At 42.5% G+C, this 18,737-nt stretch overlaps 1 protein-coding gene across 1 annotated transcript; it reads left to right on the forward strand.

Annotated features, from left to right (window-relative positions):
- The first annotated feature begins 14,090 nt into the window (after positions 1-14,090).
- On the forward strand, positions 14,091-18,071 carry LOC125372004 (putative GPI-anchored protein pfl2). Its single transcript, XM_048380789.1, has 4 exons — positions 14,091-14,261; positions 15,114-15,368; positions 15,870-17,188; positions 18,063-18,071. The coding sequence occupies exons 1-4, from the start codon at positions 14,177-14,179 to the stop codon at positions 18,069-18,071; spliced, it is 1,668 nt and encodes a 555-aa protein (XP_048236746.1). The 5' UTR covers positions 14,091-14,176.
- Positions 18,072-18,737: the final 666 nt, after the last annotated feature.

Raw genomic sequence — 18,737 nt, forward strand, 5'->3', positions numbered from 1 at the left:
AATAAAGATTGTGTAACCATTATTTGCCTGTCGAAGTTGCCACTACCTGTGTGCGTGCGTGTGTGCGTGCGTGCGCGTGCGTGCGTGTTAGTTGTTACTGCTCTCTCAGCTTCCCCGTTACTGTGAGTAAACGTGGGACTACTTGTGACATGCTCGAAACCAAACTTTCTTGAAAAGACTTGGAATTTGGAACTAAAGAATTATATGCATTGTCTGACATAACTATATCAGGGATTCTGTGTCAGGAGAAGCTGGACTTTAAGGGGTTGACGAGATCCACGCTTGTAGTTTGTGATAGCTTATCTATTTAAATTTATCTGGAAAAGTAGTCTATGACTATCGGATAGTTGGTACTCTGTAGCGTGAAGTTCTGACTGCAAGACTTCAGAAGTGATAGGTGCACGGGAGAGGGTGCCTGCAACTACAAGATTTTTTCCTGGAACATGGTTGACGGAGTAGTGACATCTCTCTGAACTCTCGGAGGGAGTTCTTTTGATCCAAGCATGGACACTAATGGCTTATGGTCAGTCTCCATGGTGAACTCTAGTCTAATCAGATATGTTGATAATTTCTCACATGTCCATGTCGTCACAAAGGCTTCCTGATCGACCTGTGCATACCTCTGTTCCGTTGGGGTAAGCAATCTAGATGCATAGCCAGCTGGTATCCAGTCTTTTCCATGTAGTTGAAGGAGTACTGCCCCCAGCTCCTAAGAAGATGCATTCGCTGAAACTTTAGTAGCTTTGGATGTATCGAAGCTGAGTAAGCACCTGTGTAGAACTTATTTCTTTCTTGATATCTCTGAATGCGTCCTGCACCATGTCGAGTCTACTCTGAGAAGATCTCTGATTGGCTTGGATTTCTCTGCTAAATGTGGTGAGAAATTGCTGAGGAAAATGGCCATTCCGAAGAAGCGTCGAACTTCCGAGGACAGAGTTTGGTTGTGGCATGTTCTGTATGGCTTGGACCTCTGGGTCGACTCTGAATCCTGACTAATCAATGATGAAATCTAGAAACTTGATGCAGGTTTGTGCAAATACATATTTGTCATAGTTTAATGTCACTCCCGCTTCCTGTACCCTTTCCAGTTCGTCATTGAGTCGAGCATCATGCGCCTCAATTGTTTTGCCAGCAACTAATATGTCATCCATCTGACACTGCACACACTGAATTCAATCTAGGGTCATTTGTCTTTGAAATACCTCTGGAGCCGGTGATATTCCAAATGGAAGCCTGTTGAAACAATAGCGGCCGAAGGGTGTTAATGAAGGTGGTTAGGTTAGCAAGGGGTATCTGGTAGAATCCTGAGTTTACGTCAAGCTTTGTGAAGTACTTTGCTCCTGTCAGTTGTCCCAACGTCTGCTCTATTGGCGACAAGGGGTGATTCTCTCGGCGAACATTCTCGTTCAGTTTTGTAAGGTCCACACACATCCTATCTTTATTTCCAGGCTTAGGTATGACAACCATTCCTCCACACCACTCTATGGGCTCTGTAACTGGTAATATAACATCAAGACGTTCCATTCTTGCAAACGCCTCTTGAGTCTGCTTCCTGAGGGACGGTGCTATTTTCCTTTGTGTAGACAAAGCAAATGGTTTTGCGCCTGGCTTCATTTGGATCTTATACGTGTGCTGAGTATTGACCAATCCACTGAAAGGGTTTTGGATACAGTGCCTTGTAAACATTCTATTTGTCCAAGGAGACCGCATCAAGTCTAGCGTCCTCAGTGATGATTTCCATGGTTTATATTGCAGGCCTTCCAAGCAGGGGTACATGTATTTCCGAGCCCTCGACTTTTTGTGTGATCTCTTTTTGTCCTGTCATTTTCATGTGGTCACAAATTGTCCACAAACCTGGAGCTTGTACTAACCAACTCCTGAGAGCTTTTTTACAAGTGATTCAAACTCAATGTCAGAATTACTTGCAATTTCTGTAAAGTATTTCTTTGGTATCAAAGTCACATCCACACCTGTGTCTATCTTGAACTCCAAATAATGATTCGAGACCTTCACCTTGACCTATGCTGTGCTTGTCTCATCAAGGACTGATTCTAACGGTGCTTTAATAACTGGATCCACGATGACTGAACGTAAGAATGTTTCCTCTTCAGATTCATTATCACGAACTACCTCATGGACGTTGAAGACCTACCCACTTTCGTCCAATGTCCTTTCTTTTTGCACAAGTTGCAATTTGAAACTCTAACCGGACATTTCGACTTGAAGTTCATGTTGCCTCAGTTTTCTGAGGTCTGTTGAGTGTATTGTTTGTGTGGTTTTCCTCCACTACCATAGTTAGGTCTATGGTTTCTGTTCAGAAAACCTGATGAATAGGTCTCTGGTAGGAGAATTTGCCCTTTCGGGTAACTGAATTAACTTTCCCGTCTGTGTGTTGTTTCTCATTGCCTCCTGGTGTTTGTGTACAGTTTCTGACTAGCGATGATGTGTGATTGCTGAATCAAGGGTGAGTGTGGAATATAACTGCAACTTGGTTCAAAGTTTAGTATCACGTAGTCCTACAACTAGCCTGTCTCGGATCATCTCTTCTTTCACATTCTGGTAATTGCAATGTTCAGCAAGTCCATAAAGTGCAGTGATAAAAGAGTCAACTGATTCCCCCACAGCTTGTTTGCTATTGTTTAATGCGTCTCTTTCAAATATTATGTTCCGTTTCACAATGAAGAATTGGTCAAACTCGACCAAAACCCTCTTTTCCCGCGGTTTCGAGGCACACTTTCTCGTTTCCGTTTAGAACCCACAGGAGAAATCCTAACTTGTACGACGCCCGCTCGTCGCACTCACAAAGTTCCGTGTCTAGAATGCAGTTAGGCACTTCTGACACCATGTTGTGTTATATTGACCGGGGTACATGCGACAGACAGGGTAACAAGTACCATCTTTAAGCGTCTTATGGCATGACGCGACCGGGGATCGAACCACCGACATTCCGCCCTCCGGGCAGAGGCTGTACCCACTAGATCACGGAGGCGGTCCTAATCTTTGTATGGCCATCGATGGAGTCATCACACGGAGCTCCAGACAGTATTCAAACAACGCCATTTTTGTCACCTTTATAAACTGACATGCACACTCAAACAGCCTTATTGATTTCGTAGAATAATGACGCAACATCTCAGAATGCATATTTTAGGCGATTTCTTTGTCAGAGTGAATAAAAGACAAAAGCAAGACTCCAAGTTGTAACTCAAGCAATGCCATTGTAAAGCAAGGAGAAGCACATTATCAACCAATACCTATCAAGTCACTCGAACATCGACATACACTTCAGTTTCCGACATACATTATCTCAAACACGCACATATTGTTTATATATTGACATTTTGTACATTGCTGTATGTCTTCTTAGTATTCTGGGAAACTCCGACAAACATGAGGATCCTAACCTGTCCTTAAGCACGTCAGGTTTTATTCAAGAATTTTGAAATGCAAGCGTTTTCTTTCATTTTACTATGATATAACATACGCAGGTTAAGGTATTAAACATTGTCATGAACTCATATTGCGAGAATTTGCCAAGATGAAATAATCCACTCCATTAACAAATGAAAACAAACACAATAACCTTTTTGAGAACTTATGTTGAAAAGGTTTGTGACATACAAAAAACAATCCAAAAGAAACGGTCAAACATTTTTGAAACATCTTGCACTGTGCAGAAGAGTCACGTCAGACAATGTGATTTAGAGGCAAGTTCAGTCAGTAGCAAGTGTGCCCACCTATGTCATCGAGGCCCCAAAACGTTGACGAATGGCATTCCGTATCTGAGGAAGACTAAGTATCTGCGAATTTTGTAAGACATCGCAAACGTTTTATTTCATTCGATTGTTGACAGATCAGCGATTCGTGTGGTCCGGCGTAACAAGTTAAGATTGTTACCAAGCCTGGCCAGCTTTACCGTTTCAATTCATTGGGAAGACATGCAATCAGGCGTTTTTCGACCGATAAGATTAAGTTCATTCTAGGTATTCGATCGATCAAGATGTAACCACGTCTCTGTATAAGTGTAATTCTTGAATGCGATTTCTGAAGTAAATAGGAAGCCTGGATTTTTTATTAAAAAAACTTCGTCGTTAGTTGTATAGTGATTGTGTTAGTTTTTATGACGCGGGAAATTGTAATAAAATAAAATTATTGGCAAACAAACATGATACCTGAAGCGCAGGATTCTCAGTGATGCACCGATGCCAAAGAAACATTTTCTGTTCAATGTAAACTAGGTTTATTGAACTCCTGTGCAAATAAGTTTGTACGTTATTACAATGTGGTCCAACAATCATTATTCCAAAATAATATAACAAACAGAATGTTGTGTCATTTGTGATCAACGTTTCACACGAGGTTCGGTATTGTCTTTGGTGGTTCATTCAGCGGATATCTTAAACGTACCTGTATCCTCTCTTGCAATGTATGTCAACATACACATGTTTTTTTTCGGGGATTTTGGTTTTGCTTTGTTGTTTTTTATTTAATAGAGGATTTAGTTTTTTTGGTTTTTATATTTATTTTGTTGGTATTTCTTGTTGTTTTTGTTGTTTGTTTTTTTTGGTTGTTTTCTTTGTTGGGGGGGGGGGGGGGGGGGGGGGGGGGGGGGGGGTCGGTAAAGTAACACCTGTTCGTATTTAACCCGACATGGTTTTCTTGCACAAAATCATAACACCACCAGATATCAGTACAACTGTCTTGGTGAAACGCAGTTGCCAATAATCTGCATCAATGTACATATTGTATGGGTCGTTTAGTTCAAATTGAAATACATATTGCAAGAGAGGTTACTGCTTTGTGGCTTGCCTATTATGAAGTTTGTTGCTATCACGAGGATGGTAGCTTTAAACGTACACCTTAGAGTAAGTATGTACTCCCACTAACATTATGACAACAAAACGAGCAAGCATTATAACGGAAGTCAACTCCTACGCTTCCTTTGTATGAGAAAACAATGACGTCAGCTCTGTTAAGGATTCTTCGATGTACTAAACATAGACCCTTCAGAACAGAAACTATATAAGTGTTTGGATTACAAACGGAAGCAGTACTAATACTTTAGTGAAGACACACATACTACTCTCGTAAAAGTAGTGTGTTGGTATTTCAAGATGGATTCAATACTGTTGAAGAGTAAAAGTATACACTTAACCCAAGCTTTTTTTAAGTTAAGTAGATATAAAAGCTAACACTATCTGTGCCGGTTCCATAATGTCAACAGTGAAAGGGAGTGACAGGACATATCGAACCTTTGTCAAAACAAGAAAATTTGACCATCAGGTTTAACGTAAGCTTCAGGTATATCGATGACCTGATTTGGTTCAATACCCGTCAAATAGTCATTCTCTTTTGGTGATTTAGCAACCTGAAATAAAGGAGAACAAGCGAGGCCCAACATGTTTTGAATTTGTTATTGTCGCCATGGTAGACTGGAGGTTAACCTACTGTCTTATGAAATTTGTTGTTGTCCCACTGATACTTCTATAACGCTCGGTTCTTCAATGGAAATACATCAATTTTCAAAACTCAGAAGGTGTATCTCCTAGGTTAATAATCATAACTTTCAGACAGCCCGACAATGTATTTAGTACCAGGCCACCGACCCTTAATACAGCATGATAAATCATGCAGGCTGGAGTAAAGAATATAACGATTAACGATTATTTCTTTCATGAGTTATTGTTTCAGGTGTTTCTTAATTTGCTGGCTTTCGTAAAGTAGTAACCAATACTATGAAGGAGAAGATTACCAACTGTTTGCCTTAGGTGTGTGGATTTCAGTGATGGAGATTCAGTGTAATATAGCGGGAGGTATTTTGTTCTATTTCTAGGACCATCTATTTCATATCTATGCACAAAACACTCTCAACAAGACTGTAATTTTCAACAGTCAAATTTCCCAAATGTCGAGCAATGTTCCTGCCGCTCCAACCCTTGGTGTCTACATTCAACAACATTTGAGGTACAATCGAGCACGTTCTTTCTACCCAGATTTCGCGTCATACGACTCTTTCTCAGAAGATGTTTGATCAAGGTTACATCATTCAAGGCCTCAATAAAACTTTCAAAATAGTTTATGGTAGCTATGACTTGTACCACTTGAGAGTTTGTGACGGGTGCCACAGGTGGTCACGATGCGCTCACCTTTTCGCGAACACCTGGTATCATTTTGATACTGATTCATAAACACGTGTTCAGTCACATGATACAGTCAGAATCGACCAATCGATTCTGCTTTTGGCAGAGATTTCTTATGAATATGGAAAGGGTTTTGTCTTTTTTATTTGCTAATACCTGAAACACACTGATTCCCTCCGAGAAGGTAGGTCTGAAGGCTGGGGACATATTGTAGCATTACTACCCATAGGATTAGAAATAACCAAGTTCATAAAAAATGAATGTGCACTAGTGCAAATATCACTTCACTGGAACAAGTGTGTTGTTGACGTCATCCGGACGGCACTGTTGACATCAATCGACAATTGTGGTTATCTAAGACAGCGGTCGTGATCAGTGCATGGTTCTGAAGGAGAGCTCTAAACGGATTGAGTGGTGCAGGGTCATTCCATGCTTATGAACTCATCGTCTAAAACACCCATGTGAGATCATCCTCTGTTGGGACCCGCCAAACCCTAGGGCAGGGGCTTATGAAGGGAATAGAAGTTGTTCCTGAGAAGACTTTGAAGAGCTAGATTCTTGTGAAGAAGATTCTGTTCTTCAAATGGGGGTAATATCTGGTGAATACGCAGAATGCCAAAGCCATTTCGCATGATATGATGATTGTTATAAAGTACGCTGCCATTCATCACCTTTTACCCAACAGACTATAGAGCCTCAGCTTTATGTACAAGAAATCTGCATGGCCAATCTCGTTAAGCTGGGCGTGTTACCAGTCACACGTGGAAAGTGTCTGAAGTGCCAGCCCGATAGTGATGACGTTGTAAAACATCAACTTTTACACCGTGAAGATCTAATGCAACAGAGACAAGTTCTAAGTTAACGCCTATTTGTGATTTCCAAGAAATGGCAACTCGTCTCGATTTCCAAAAAAAATGGGTTGAATCCAAGCAGTGCAGATATGCTATGAAATTAAATATATTTCTGTGGAGGTGTTTTCATCAATTATATTTTAAAACAACCAATGTTTTTTTTGTGATCATTATTTCTAATTAGTCAAGAATAAAAGAAAATAATCTTGAACCTGAGTAATATTTCTTACCTTTATTACTTCTTGTGACCTCTATTCGGAACGTTCTGTACCCATGTTTAATTATTCTGCCAAAAGACTACCGTTTTGAAACTGTTCTTGTCGTCATGATAGACTAGAGGTTAACCTACTGTCTTATGAAATTTGATGTAGCCCCACTGATACTTATATAACGCTCGGTTCTTCAATGGAAATACATCAATTTTCAAAACTCAGAAGGTGTATCTCCTAAGTTGATAATCATAACTTTCAGACAGCCCGACAATTTATTTATTACCAGGCCACCGACCCTTAATACATTAATACAGTATGATAAATCATGCAGGCTGGAGTAAAGAATATAACGGTTAACAATTATTTCTTTCGTGAGTTATTGTTTCAAGGTCTTTCATAATTTGTAGGCTTTTGTTAAGTAGACGCCAATACAATGAAGGACAAGATTACCATCTGTTTGCCTTAGGTGTGTGGATTTCAGTGATGGAGATTCAGTGTAATATAGCGAGAGGTATTTTTCTCTTATAGTGACTTTTTGTTCCCATATAAACATGCAATGGTATTCATCTTCAACATATTTACAGTTTGGGAGAAACAGAGACCGCATAATCATTCATTTTGAGGAATGTAAAAGTGACTTCCTAGCTCCACATTTAAACAACAATATTTTATCTAAACTTGGATTGACTGCGAAGTTAGCCATGTTATGACAAACGCGTCGGCCGCATTATATGAACAGCTGCCCTTTCCGTATTTGGGCTTCTATTAACAACTTAACACTGATAACGCTGGCTTTATCAAATGTATATATGAGTAAGTGAGACATGTTTGTCAACGTGTTGTGTGTATGTCACGACCATAATCCATAATGTTAATCTAATGCCATTCTATTTAACTAGTACGAAACTATCTACGAAATGTAATTACTATTTACAGTTCAAATCTATGTTGAATTCATAAAGGTATTTAAAAAGCCTTAAAAAACTTACTCATCACTAATCACAGTTTAAATCTTTATATATATATATATATATATATATATATATATATATATATATATATATATACTAATATTATATATATATATATATATATATTATATATATATATACTAATATTACTCATTACAGTTTAAATCAGTATATCTATATATATACAGATTTAAACTGTAATTAGTAATATTAGTATATATATATATATATATATATATATATATATATATATATATATATATATATATATATATATATATATATATATATAAAGATTTAAACTGTGATTAGTAATTACTTTTCGTAAATAACTCCATTGACAAATCGGCAAGGTTGTACTGTTTTTGCAGAAATTCATAACAACGTGATGTTCACTACACAATACTCTAATGATTTTTGGGGGGTGCTTCAGGGATTTATTCACAAAGGTGTTTCTGGTAGATACAAATGTGAAATGTCCATACCATGCTTTCAATTCTCCCGAAACACTATTAGAAACCGAGCGTTTGCTATTTGAGAAAATAATTTGTTTCTAGGGTATTTCTAATGCCGGCTATGTGCGTTTACAAGGTGTGTTTGATGTTTAAAGGTGGCTGCTTAATAATCTATATTTATTTGTAAGGGTATTTGTTTAGCTTTGTATTTATTGCCCTCTGGGCAGGTAGAGGAGCATCGTCAATACTTTGTTCTTCCATCACGTAAATGCGATACCGTCGCCTGCATTACAATCGGTATTTGATGTGATGGCAAAAACGGTAACAATTGTCGTGCAAAATAAATATCAGTCAAAAGGAGCAGTATTTGAAGCAGACACGAGGCACTACGTCACCGCATGTCGGCCGTATGTAGACACGGGTGACGGGGGAACGTACAGTATACAAATCCCTGGATTATTGACGATGTTTGATGTATGCAATTATGTTTGATATAGAACTAAATAGACAATACTGAGAAAACCACAATCTATCATTATAATGAACCCTTTTGCGCAATGATCTGACAACTAATACTTTTTAATAGAGTAGGGTAACTATTGAACTAGTTAAATTGAATGGCATGAGATTAACATTATGGTCGTGACATACACACAACACGTTGACAAACATTTCCCACTTACTCATATATACATTTAATAAAGCCAGCGTTATCAATGTTAAGCCCAAATGTTAATGGAAGACCAAATACGGTAAGGGATGTTGTTCATATGATGCGGTCGACGCGTTTGTCATAACGTGGCTAACTTCGCAGTCAATAGTTTGTATTCAGGTGTATCGATGTGGCATCATGCCAATATTGGCACAAGCATCGTCGGCAGCAGTAGGATACCACGATTGTCCGTAGTACATTGGTGACGGTGACAGTATAGCAACTGCTGCATCCACGACAGCTAGCAGGGCAGACCACCATTGTCTCCAGCAGAAGCAGGACATATCCGTGTACCACCATTGTCTACAGCAGCGAGCAGGACATATCCGTGTACCACCATTGTCTACAGCCGCAAGCAGGACATATCCGTGTACCACCATTGTCTACAGCAGCGAGCAGGACATATCCGTGTACCACCATTGTCTACAGCAGCAAGCAGGACATATCCGTGTACCACAATTGTCTACACCAGCGAGCAGGACATATCCGTGTAGAACCATTGTCTACAGCAGCGAGCAGGACATATCCGTGTAGAACCATTGTCTACAGCAGCAAGCAGGACATATCCGTGTACCACCATTGTCTACAACAACGAGCCGGACATATCTGTGTACCACAACTGTCTACAGCAGCGAGCAGGACATATCCGTGTACCACCATTGTCTACAGCAGCAAGCAGGACATATCCGTGTACCACCATTGTCTACAGCAGCAAGCAGGACATATCCGTGTACCACCATTGTCTACAGCAGCAAGCAGGACATATCCGTGTAGAACCATTGTCTACAGCAGCGAGCAGGACATATCCGTGTAGAACCATTGTCTACAGCAGCAAGCAGGGGATATCCGTCTAGAACCATTGTCTGCAGCAGCAAGCAGGACATATCCGTGTACCACCATTGTCTACAGCAGCAAGCAGGACATATCCGTGTACCACCATTGTCTACAGCAGCAAGCAGGACATATCCGTGTACCACCATTGTCTGCAGCAGCAAGCAGGACATATCCGTGTACCACCATTGTCTACAGCAGCAAGCAGGACATATCCGTGTACCACCATTGTCTACACCAGCGAGCAGGACATATCCGTGTACCACCATTGTCTACAGCAGAAGCAGGACATATCCGTGTAGAACCATTGTCTACACCAGCGAGCAGGACATATCCGTGTAGAACCATTGTCTACAGCAGCAAGCAGGACATATCCGTGTACCACCATTGTCTACAACAACGAGCCGGACATATCTGTGTACCACAACTGTCTACAGCAGCGAGCAGGACATATCCGTGTACCACCATTGTCTACAGCAGCGAGCAGGACATATCCGTGTACCACCATTGTCTACAGCAGCAAGCAGGACATATCCTTGTAGAACCATTGTCTACAGCAGCAAGCAGGACATATCCGTGTAGAACCATTGTCTACAGCAGCGAGCAGGACATATCCGTGTAGAACCATTGTCTACAGCAGCAAGCAGGGGATATCCGTCTAGAACCATTGTCTGCAGCAGCAAGCAGGACATATCCGTGTACCACCATTGTCTACAGCAGCAAGCAGGACATATCCGTGTACCACCATTGTCTACAGCAGCAAGCAGGACATATCCGTGTACCACCATTGTCTACAGCAGCAAGCAGGACATATCCGTGTCCCACCATTGTGTACAGAAGCAAGCAGGACATATCCGTGTAGAACCATTGTCTACAGCAGCAAGCAGGACATATCCGTGTACCACCATTGTCTACAGCAACGAGCAGGACATATCTGTGTACCACAATTGTCTACAGCAGCAAGCAGGGGATATCCGTGTACCACCATTGTCTACAGAAGCAAGCAGGACATATCCGTGTAGAGCCTTTGTCAACAGCAGCAAGCAGGACATATCCGTGTACCTTCTGTCAAGATCGTGCCGGAGAACTATCTTCATATACAGGTATACAACATATGGGACATATTATTGTCCATATAGGAAAGCTGAGCTTGCTAGGCCACTTGCATCATACCGAGGGACGTCTCTTGCACATGACAACTTGAATGAGTATGTGTGAACTGTTTTAACATTTCAAAAACAACCAAGACGACAAGGAGGCGCTTGATACCAACGTCGGCAAGCGCAGGCATGGCCAGGAGTTGTCTGGTAAGTTGTATAAAATTGAAATAACGCAGCAAGGTGAGCTGTAAAGAAACAAACTGTTGGAAAGTGAGGTCTATAAAGCAGACATATTACAGGAAGGTGAGGTGAATAAAACAAACATGTTGCAGGAATGTGGGGTGTATAGAACACACATGTTGCAGGAAGTTGAGGTGTATAAAACAAACATGTTGCAGGTTTGTGAGGTGTATAAAACAAACATGTTGCAGGAATGTGGGGTGTATAGAACAGACATGTTGCAGGAAGGTGGGGTGTATAAAATCAACATGTCGCAGGAAAGTGGGGTGTATAGAACAGACATGTTGCAGGAATGTGGGGTGTATAGAACACACATGTTGCAGGAAGGTGGAGTGTATAGAACAAACATGTTGCAGGAAGGTGGGGCGTATAGCACAGACATGTTGCAAGAAGGTGGGATGTATAGAACAGACATGTTGCAGGAAAGTGGGGTGTATAGAACAGACATGTTGCAGGAAGGTGGGGTGTATAGACGGACATGTTGCAGGAAGGTGGGGTGTATAGAACAGACATGTTGCAGGAAGGTGGGGTGTATAGAACAGACATGTTGCAAGAAGGTGGGGTGTATAGAACAGACATGTTGCAGGAAGGTAGGGTGTATAGAACAGACATGTTGCAGGAAGGTGGAGTGTATGAAACACACATGTTGCAGGAAGGTAGGGTGTATAGAACAGACATGTTGCAGGGAGGTAGGGTGTATAAAACACACATGTTGCAGGAAGGTGGGGTGTATAGAACAGACATGTTGCAGGAAGGTGGGGTGTATAGAACAGAGATGTTGCAGGAAGGTGGGGTGTATAGACGGACACGTTGCAGGGAGGTAGGGTGTATAGAACGGACATTTTGCAGGAAGGTGGGGTGTATAGAACAGACATGTTGCAGGAAGGTGCATGGGATGTATAGAACAGACATGTTGCAAGAAGGTGGGGTGTATAGAACAGATATGTTGCAGGAAGTTCGAGTGTATAGAACAGACATGTTGCAGGAAGGTGGTGTGTATAGAACAGAGATGTTGCAGGAAGTTCGAGTGTATAGAACACACATGTTGCAGGAAGTTCGAGTGTATAGAACAGACATGTTGCAGGAAGGTGGGGTGTATAGAACAGACATGTTGCAGGAAGTTGGAGTGTATAGCACAGACATGTTGCAGGAAGGTAGGGTGTATAGAACAGATATGATGCAGGAAGTTGGAGTGTATAGAACAGACATGTTGCAGGAAGGTGGGGTGTATAGAACAGATATGGTGCAGGAAGTTGGAGTGTATAGAACAGACATGTTGCAGGAAGGTGGGGTGTATAGACGGACACGTTGCAGGAAGTTGGAGTGTATAGCACAGACATGTTGCAGGAAGGTAGGGTGTATAGAACAGACATGTTGCAGGAAGGTGGGGTGTTTAGAACACACATGTTGCAGGAAGGTGGGGTGTATAGAACAGATATGATGCAGGAAGTTGGAGTGTATAGAACAGACATGTTGCAGGAAGGTGGGGTGTATAGACGGACACGTTGCAGGGAGGTAGGGTGTATAGAACAGATATGATGCAGGAAGTTCGAGTGTATAGAACAGACATGTTGCAGGAAGGTGTGGTTGGGTGACATGTTGGGTGTAGGTGTGATGTAGCCTCATTTTGTGGATCACCTGACGTCCCTCCACAGCATGTAACCCCGAGTGTTGTCTTCGCAGACCACCACCGTGAGTCTGATGTTGCTGTTGCTGTTGACGTATCGACCCTTGCAGTCAGGTTAGAATTTCTTTCTACGTTAAACTTAATCTACTTGAAAGTCTAAAGCATCCTCGATTACCCAGTGTATATCCACTCACCGTCAACGTTTCTCTTATTAGTTGCTTCGTCACATGAACAATGCACTTGCAGACAAAATACAGAAATTTTAGCTTTGATTAATTCGAATCGGACTGAGAGAATCGTATGCTTCAAATTATTCATCACTGATGTCTTAGGATGGATCCAGGTGTTAAGGTGAAACGGGGTTTACCGTCGAGGTCAATGCGTGTGTGTGTGGCTGATACGAATATGGACTGATGCCGGTTTTATAGTGCTAGCCCACTGTGATGCCCCACTCAGACACGGTATATTGAGTGAGTGAGTGAGTACGGTTTTACGCCGCTTTGAGCAATATTCCAGCAATATCACGGCGGGGGACACCAGAAATGGGCTTCACACAGTGTACCCATGTCGGGAATCGAACCCGGGTCTTCGGCGTGACGAGCGGACGCTTTAACCACTAGGCTACCCGACCGCCCCCACGGTATACTGATACCGAGCCGACCAGTCCTTGTATCTCCTTAATGACGAGCGCCAGGCAGGGTAACAACAAGTACCATCTTTTTGCGTATTTTGGTATGACGTGGCCAGGGCATCAAACCACCGACCTTCAGCTCTCCGAACAGACTCTCTATCCACTAGATCACAGAGGCAGTCGTGTAATCTAATGAGATATCACACAAGTTTGTAAGCGAAATAAATGCAACTAAATTGTAAAACAAATCATTCTGCAGCATTCCACTGACTCCATACTTTCAATTTTCATTTCATGCATAGCATTAACCTCTTGTCCTACTTCAAACGGCTATGTGTATGACGTCACATCCGGCCTATGTGTGATCCTTCTGCCAGACTGGGTGGCACGTGCTGCAGGCGAGACTATGTGCACGGACAAAGGGGACCGTCTGGTGTGGCTTGACACGGCTCTGAAAGACGCTTTCTTCAGGAATTTCGCCCGTTTGAACAGTACGCATCACCTACCCATGAATATATTCCAGTCGTTGATAAGTTTTGAGAAAACAGTTTTATTTGAATGAAGTTGGGGACAAGTGATACTTGTACATGCATAGTGTTCACGCGTGCCAAATAAGAGATCTCTGTGTTGCACCAGTGAAACTGGTGGCCGGACGTCTCAAGCGCCGCAATGTAGAGTTGCGCTCTTTTGGCCTCCCAGAAACCTTTGATCTTGGGATCGAATTTTAAAAGTGCATTTGTTAAGTTTCTAGGTTTGTCACAGTCGTCTGAAATATTTACTCTCTCGTGAAAATAACTGACATAAAGACAATTAGATTATCCTTGTTTTATAATCACAGTCCCTGTATTAGTAGGTTTCACGGACGTAGTTATTGTGTATAACTGAAATATTGTTCAAATCACACATTCACATGTGTATTTTGAAAGAATGAATATGGTACTCGTATTGAAAAGAAATTAATAGATGAATTATGATTATTATTCCCCGCCAGGAAGTGGGGCGAGGGATATTGGAATGGAGTTCGTCCGTCCGTCCTTCTGTCGTCGTTCTCAAATGGACCACATTTTCTCAAAAACTAGTCAGAGAAATCAATTTCTACACGCTGATGTTACTGGTCATGATCTCAAACGAGTTCGAAAATTGGTGTCTCATTTCAATTATTACGGAATTATGGCCCTTGCTCCGTGTTTTTCGACTTAGTGCATACTGTGTGAAAAGGGGACACGTTTTCTCAGAAACTACAGAAGTTGCATGCATGAAAGTTTATGCTTATCTAAGAGATACTTGTCAAGACTGAATTCGAAAATTGGTCTCGTAAATTTTTTTGGTTTATGTACTTGCAGGGGACAGTTTCTGGACGGGTGGCTACAGGACAGGGTCTGGCAGCTGGGCCTGGTCTGGCGGGGAGCAGATGTGCAATCGTGGCTGGTCTGACAGTCAGCCGGATGGCAGCGGGGATTGTATGGCCGTGGCGAACTGGTATGACTGGCAGTGGGACGACGTGTCTTGTTGGGACAGTATGCGACCAGCGTGTGAGAGGCCGATCTTCACAGCTGTAGGAGGGTGTGAACAGCAGCTGGCCACCTCAACACCTGTTGGTCAGTATAGAGGACTTATTGTTCACGTCCATAAGGTCGCTTCACATTTAGAGATCAGTTTAAATCATTGCTATTGTTACCATTGCCTTGTAGGCCCCAGTGCCCTCTTTCCAAATTGTTTGGTAAAAGAAACAGTTGGCACAGAGGCTTTATTTTAACTAAAGTGTGCTGCGGCGGTGGTCATATTCAATTTTTCAAAAGGAAAGTCAACTTGCCAGGGAATAGCACAACATGCTGTAAGAATACAATATGTTCAGAAGGTTAGGAGGGTAATGTAAGTTCAGCTCAAACAGGAGGACGGACACATATTTTTCTTACTTATACACATTTATTACCATGGATAGGACGGGAATTTTCATCAGTTAGATAACCTAAAAACGTTAATCACAAAGCGTATTCACACGTTATGAGACAATATATTGCTATAAGCTCTTATGTGTAATTATAGCGTTTGATGTTCTGGTGATGTGTTATTCACAGCTCTTCCAACTGCCTCACCAGGTGGCGCCGAGAGCACTGGGACAGAAGTAGCCAGTACATCACCAGCCAGCTGGACAGTGATCAGATCAGTGAGCACACCGACGGGTGTTAGTTCATCCCTAACCTTGCGGACGTCAACATTCACTGACGATGTCCTGTATGTGTCCACTCCAACTTCAACTACACTGCACCCGAGTCCTGTGGATTCAGAGATTCGACACTCGACAGGCATTATGCTTGGAGGTTCGACCACTGTTACCACTGAGTTGCTACACGCTAACAATACAGGTCTCGGTATCGGCAGCTCTGAGACGGCGCATTCACCTACGTATACAAGCCTGTATAATATGGAGACATATGTGTATAGCGTGGAGTCGGGTGGTCTCGCCAGAGGATCAAGCAGTTATGTCATAGAATCACTTGAATCAAACGCATATCCCTTTGAGTCAAGCGGTTCCACCATAGAGCCAAGTAGTCTTACTGTAGATCCAAGCGGTTTTACCGTAGCGTCGAGCAGTTATGTCATAGAATCACTTGACTCAAACGCATATCCCTTTGAGTCAAGCGATTCTACCATAGAGCCAAGTGGTCTTACTGTAGATCCAAGCGGTTTTACCATAGCGTCAAGCAGTTATGTCATAGAATCACTTGAATCAAACGCATATCCCTTTGAGTCAAGCGGTTCTACCACAGAGCCAAGTGGTCTTACTGTAGATCCAAGCGGTTTTACCAAAGCGTCAAGCAGTTATGTCATAGAATCACTTGAATCAAACGCATATCCCTTTGAGTCAAGCGGTTCTACCACAGAGCCAAGTGGTCTTACTGTTCAACCAAGCGGTTTTACCATATGGTCAAGTGGTTCTACAATAGAGTCAAGCGTTCACGCCATATCATCAAGTGGATATGCAGTGCCTTCATTGACAGGTAGCATTCTTGAAACAAACTACGACAACGGTTTTCCCCTAACGGACGATACTGGGGAAACTAGCGTTGTTTCGTCCGCTTCAGTAATTGCAGATTCAGCAGACCATCAGTATACGACCTTGCCCCTTCCTTCTCCAACACAGCCGACTTCTTCCTCAACTCCAGCGACAAGGCCGTGTCGGTGTTTCTGCGATGCAAGACATCGATACGATGCTCTGAAGTCTGTTGACCTTCATCAGCGGAAGGAGGACATTCGCGAAAGTCTGTTGTTGAACACACGGGGGCTGGCGAGCTTTGAGGCTCGCTACAGAAGTGCGGATGACCACCGGCCCTCTAGCTTCACCATAGCCAGCATGGGAATCATAATATTAGTAGCATGTGGGTGTTTCATTATCTTGTCTGATCTCCTCAGTTTGGTACGTACGAGCGCAACGAAAACTACACGACTGTAGAACGATTTATTGATATATACTGTCCAATAGAATTAGGGTATATATCCGAAAATATCTGACGATATCAAATATACAAAGATGTATCGAGTATAATGGGGTGATAAGAAAAGGGAAGGACAAGGCGTAACTATCAGAAGAACATGTGTATTGTAAGGGAGCAACTTGTTTGAGATGAAGCATGCCCCCATGCTGCCCAACATTCATTTGCACATCGTGACATGATCCGAATTAATCAATCAATCTCCCAATGACATCTTGAGGGATCCGTGTCCACTTCTCTTACACATCTCCTGATCACGTCACTGACGTGCTTTATGGGGAAAGGTTAGGACTCGTGGCTGGCCATTGCATTCTAGTGATATTTTGTTGCTTGATGTGGTCAGTTACGATACGTTCGCAGTGGGCACAAGCGTTATCGTTTTGAAAGACCACATGTAGACCACGTGTGTTGACTCGGTAGCACTGTACAGTGACCCATCCATTTACAATATGCAGTAGGGTTCTCAAAGTCCTTGATCCCGTCCCATATCTTTACAGACCCACACAGAAACCTGTTAAATTTCCTTACGCTCAAGGCATGTTCAGAAAGTCAGAGTGAATCGAAAACATTACACGAGACCATCGTCAATTCCCCTAGTTTCCACGCACTAAACACCATTAGCGTCTGACCAGAATGTGTCGATCTGTTAACGATGGTGCAACCCGTAGTCGCCGAGTATGTAGATTAACTGTATGCAGACAATTTCCAATCGTCTGATGAGTAACTTGAACAGTATATTCGCTTTTGAGATTTTAATCACGATTGTATCAAAAACTCAGAGGCTCTGTATTTGTGCAGAAGCAATAGCCCCATTTACTATGGAGGTGCAGAGTCAGAAACCAAATTCCACATCATGATTTTGGAATGTTATTGTCCAAAGATGACATTCATGAAACAAATCATCAATAGCGGGTAGATCCGCCATGTGCCCGGATGACAGCTTCCGGCCTTCGTCTCATCCCTCCAGTAAGTCGTCTGATCTACTGAACGGACAACTGCAGCCATTCCAGGTGAAGAGCTGCCTCCAATTGGGCCAGATTCTGTAGCGGTGGGGCCAGTGCCTGTACTCGACCCCCCCAAGATGTCCCACATATGCTCCAGCGGGTTCAGATCAGGACTCACAGCGTCATTTCGGAGAAAAGCTGTTACTGCTGCGGAACGATGTGTTCTTGCATTGTCATCCATGTACACAGGTCGGGTGGCGAATGGGTGGTTGTCGAAATGCGGCACAACCGTTTGCAGGACGTTACGAAAGTACCGATCACCATTGGGGTTGCCTAGCAGGGTGACAGATCCAGCTTACAATCTGTGACAGGCAACATCTAACCATTACCGAGTCGTGCTTGGTCGTAGGTCTTATCTTCCTGGGTGTGTAGATTGTATTTTCACGCTTCCAAACCCACCATCGGCCATCTGTGACATGGGGCAGGAACCTGCTCTCATCGGACAAATGGAATCTTCGCCAAGTCCTCA

The sequence above is a fragment of the Haliotis rufescens genome, unplaced genomic scaffold (genome assembly GCF_023055435.1).
Source record: "Haliotis rufescens isolate VD_foot unplaced genomic scaffold, xgHalRufe1.0.p SCAF_1, whole genome shotgun sequence".
NCBI lineage: Eukaryota > Metazoa > Mollusca > Gastropoda > Lepetellida > Haliotidae > Haliotis > Haliotis rufescens.

Coding starts and splice junctions, on each gene's coding strand:
- LOC125372004 (XM_048380789.1), top strand. CDS start 14,177: ATGTGCACGGACAAAGGGGACCGTCTGGTGTGGCTTGACACGGCTCTG. Junction 14,262..15,113: donor GAATTTCGCCCGTTTGAACA/GTACGCATCACC, acceptor ATGTACTTGCAG/GGGACAGTTTCTGGACGGGT. Junction 15,369..15,869: donor GGCCACCTCAACACCTGTTG/GTCAGTATAGAG, acceptor CTGCCTCACCAG/GTGGCGCCGAGAGCACTGGG.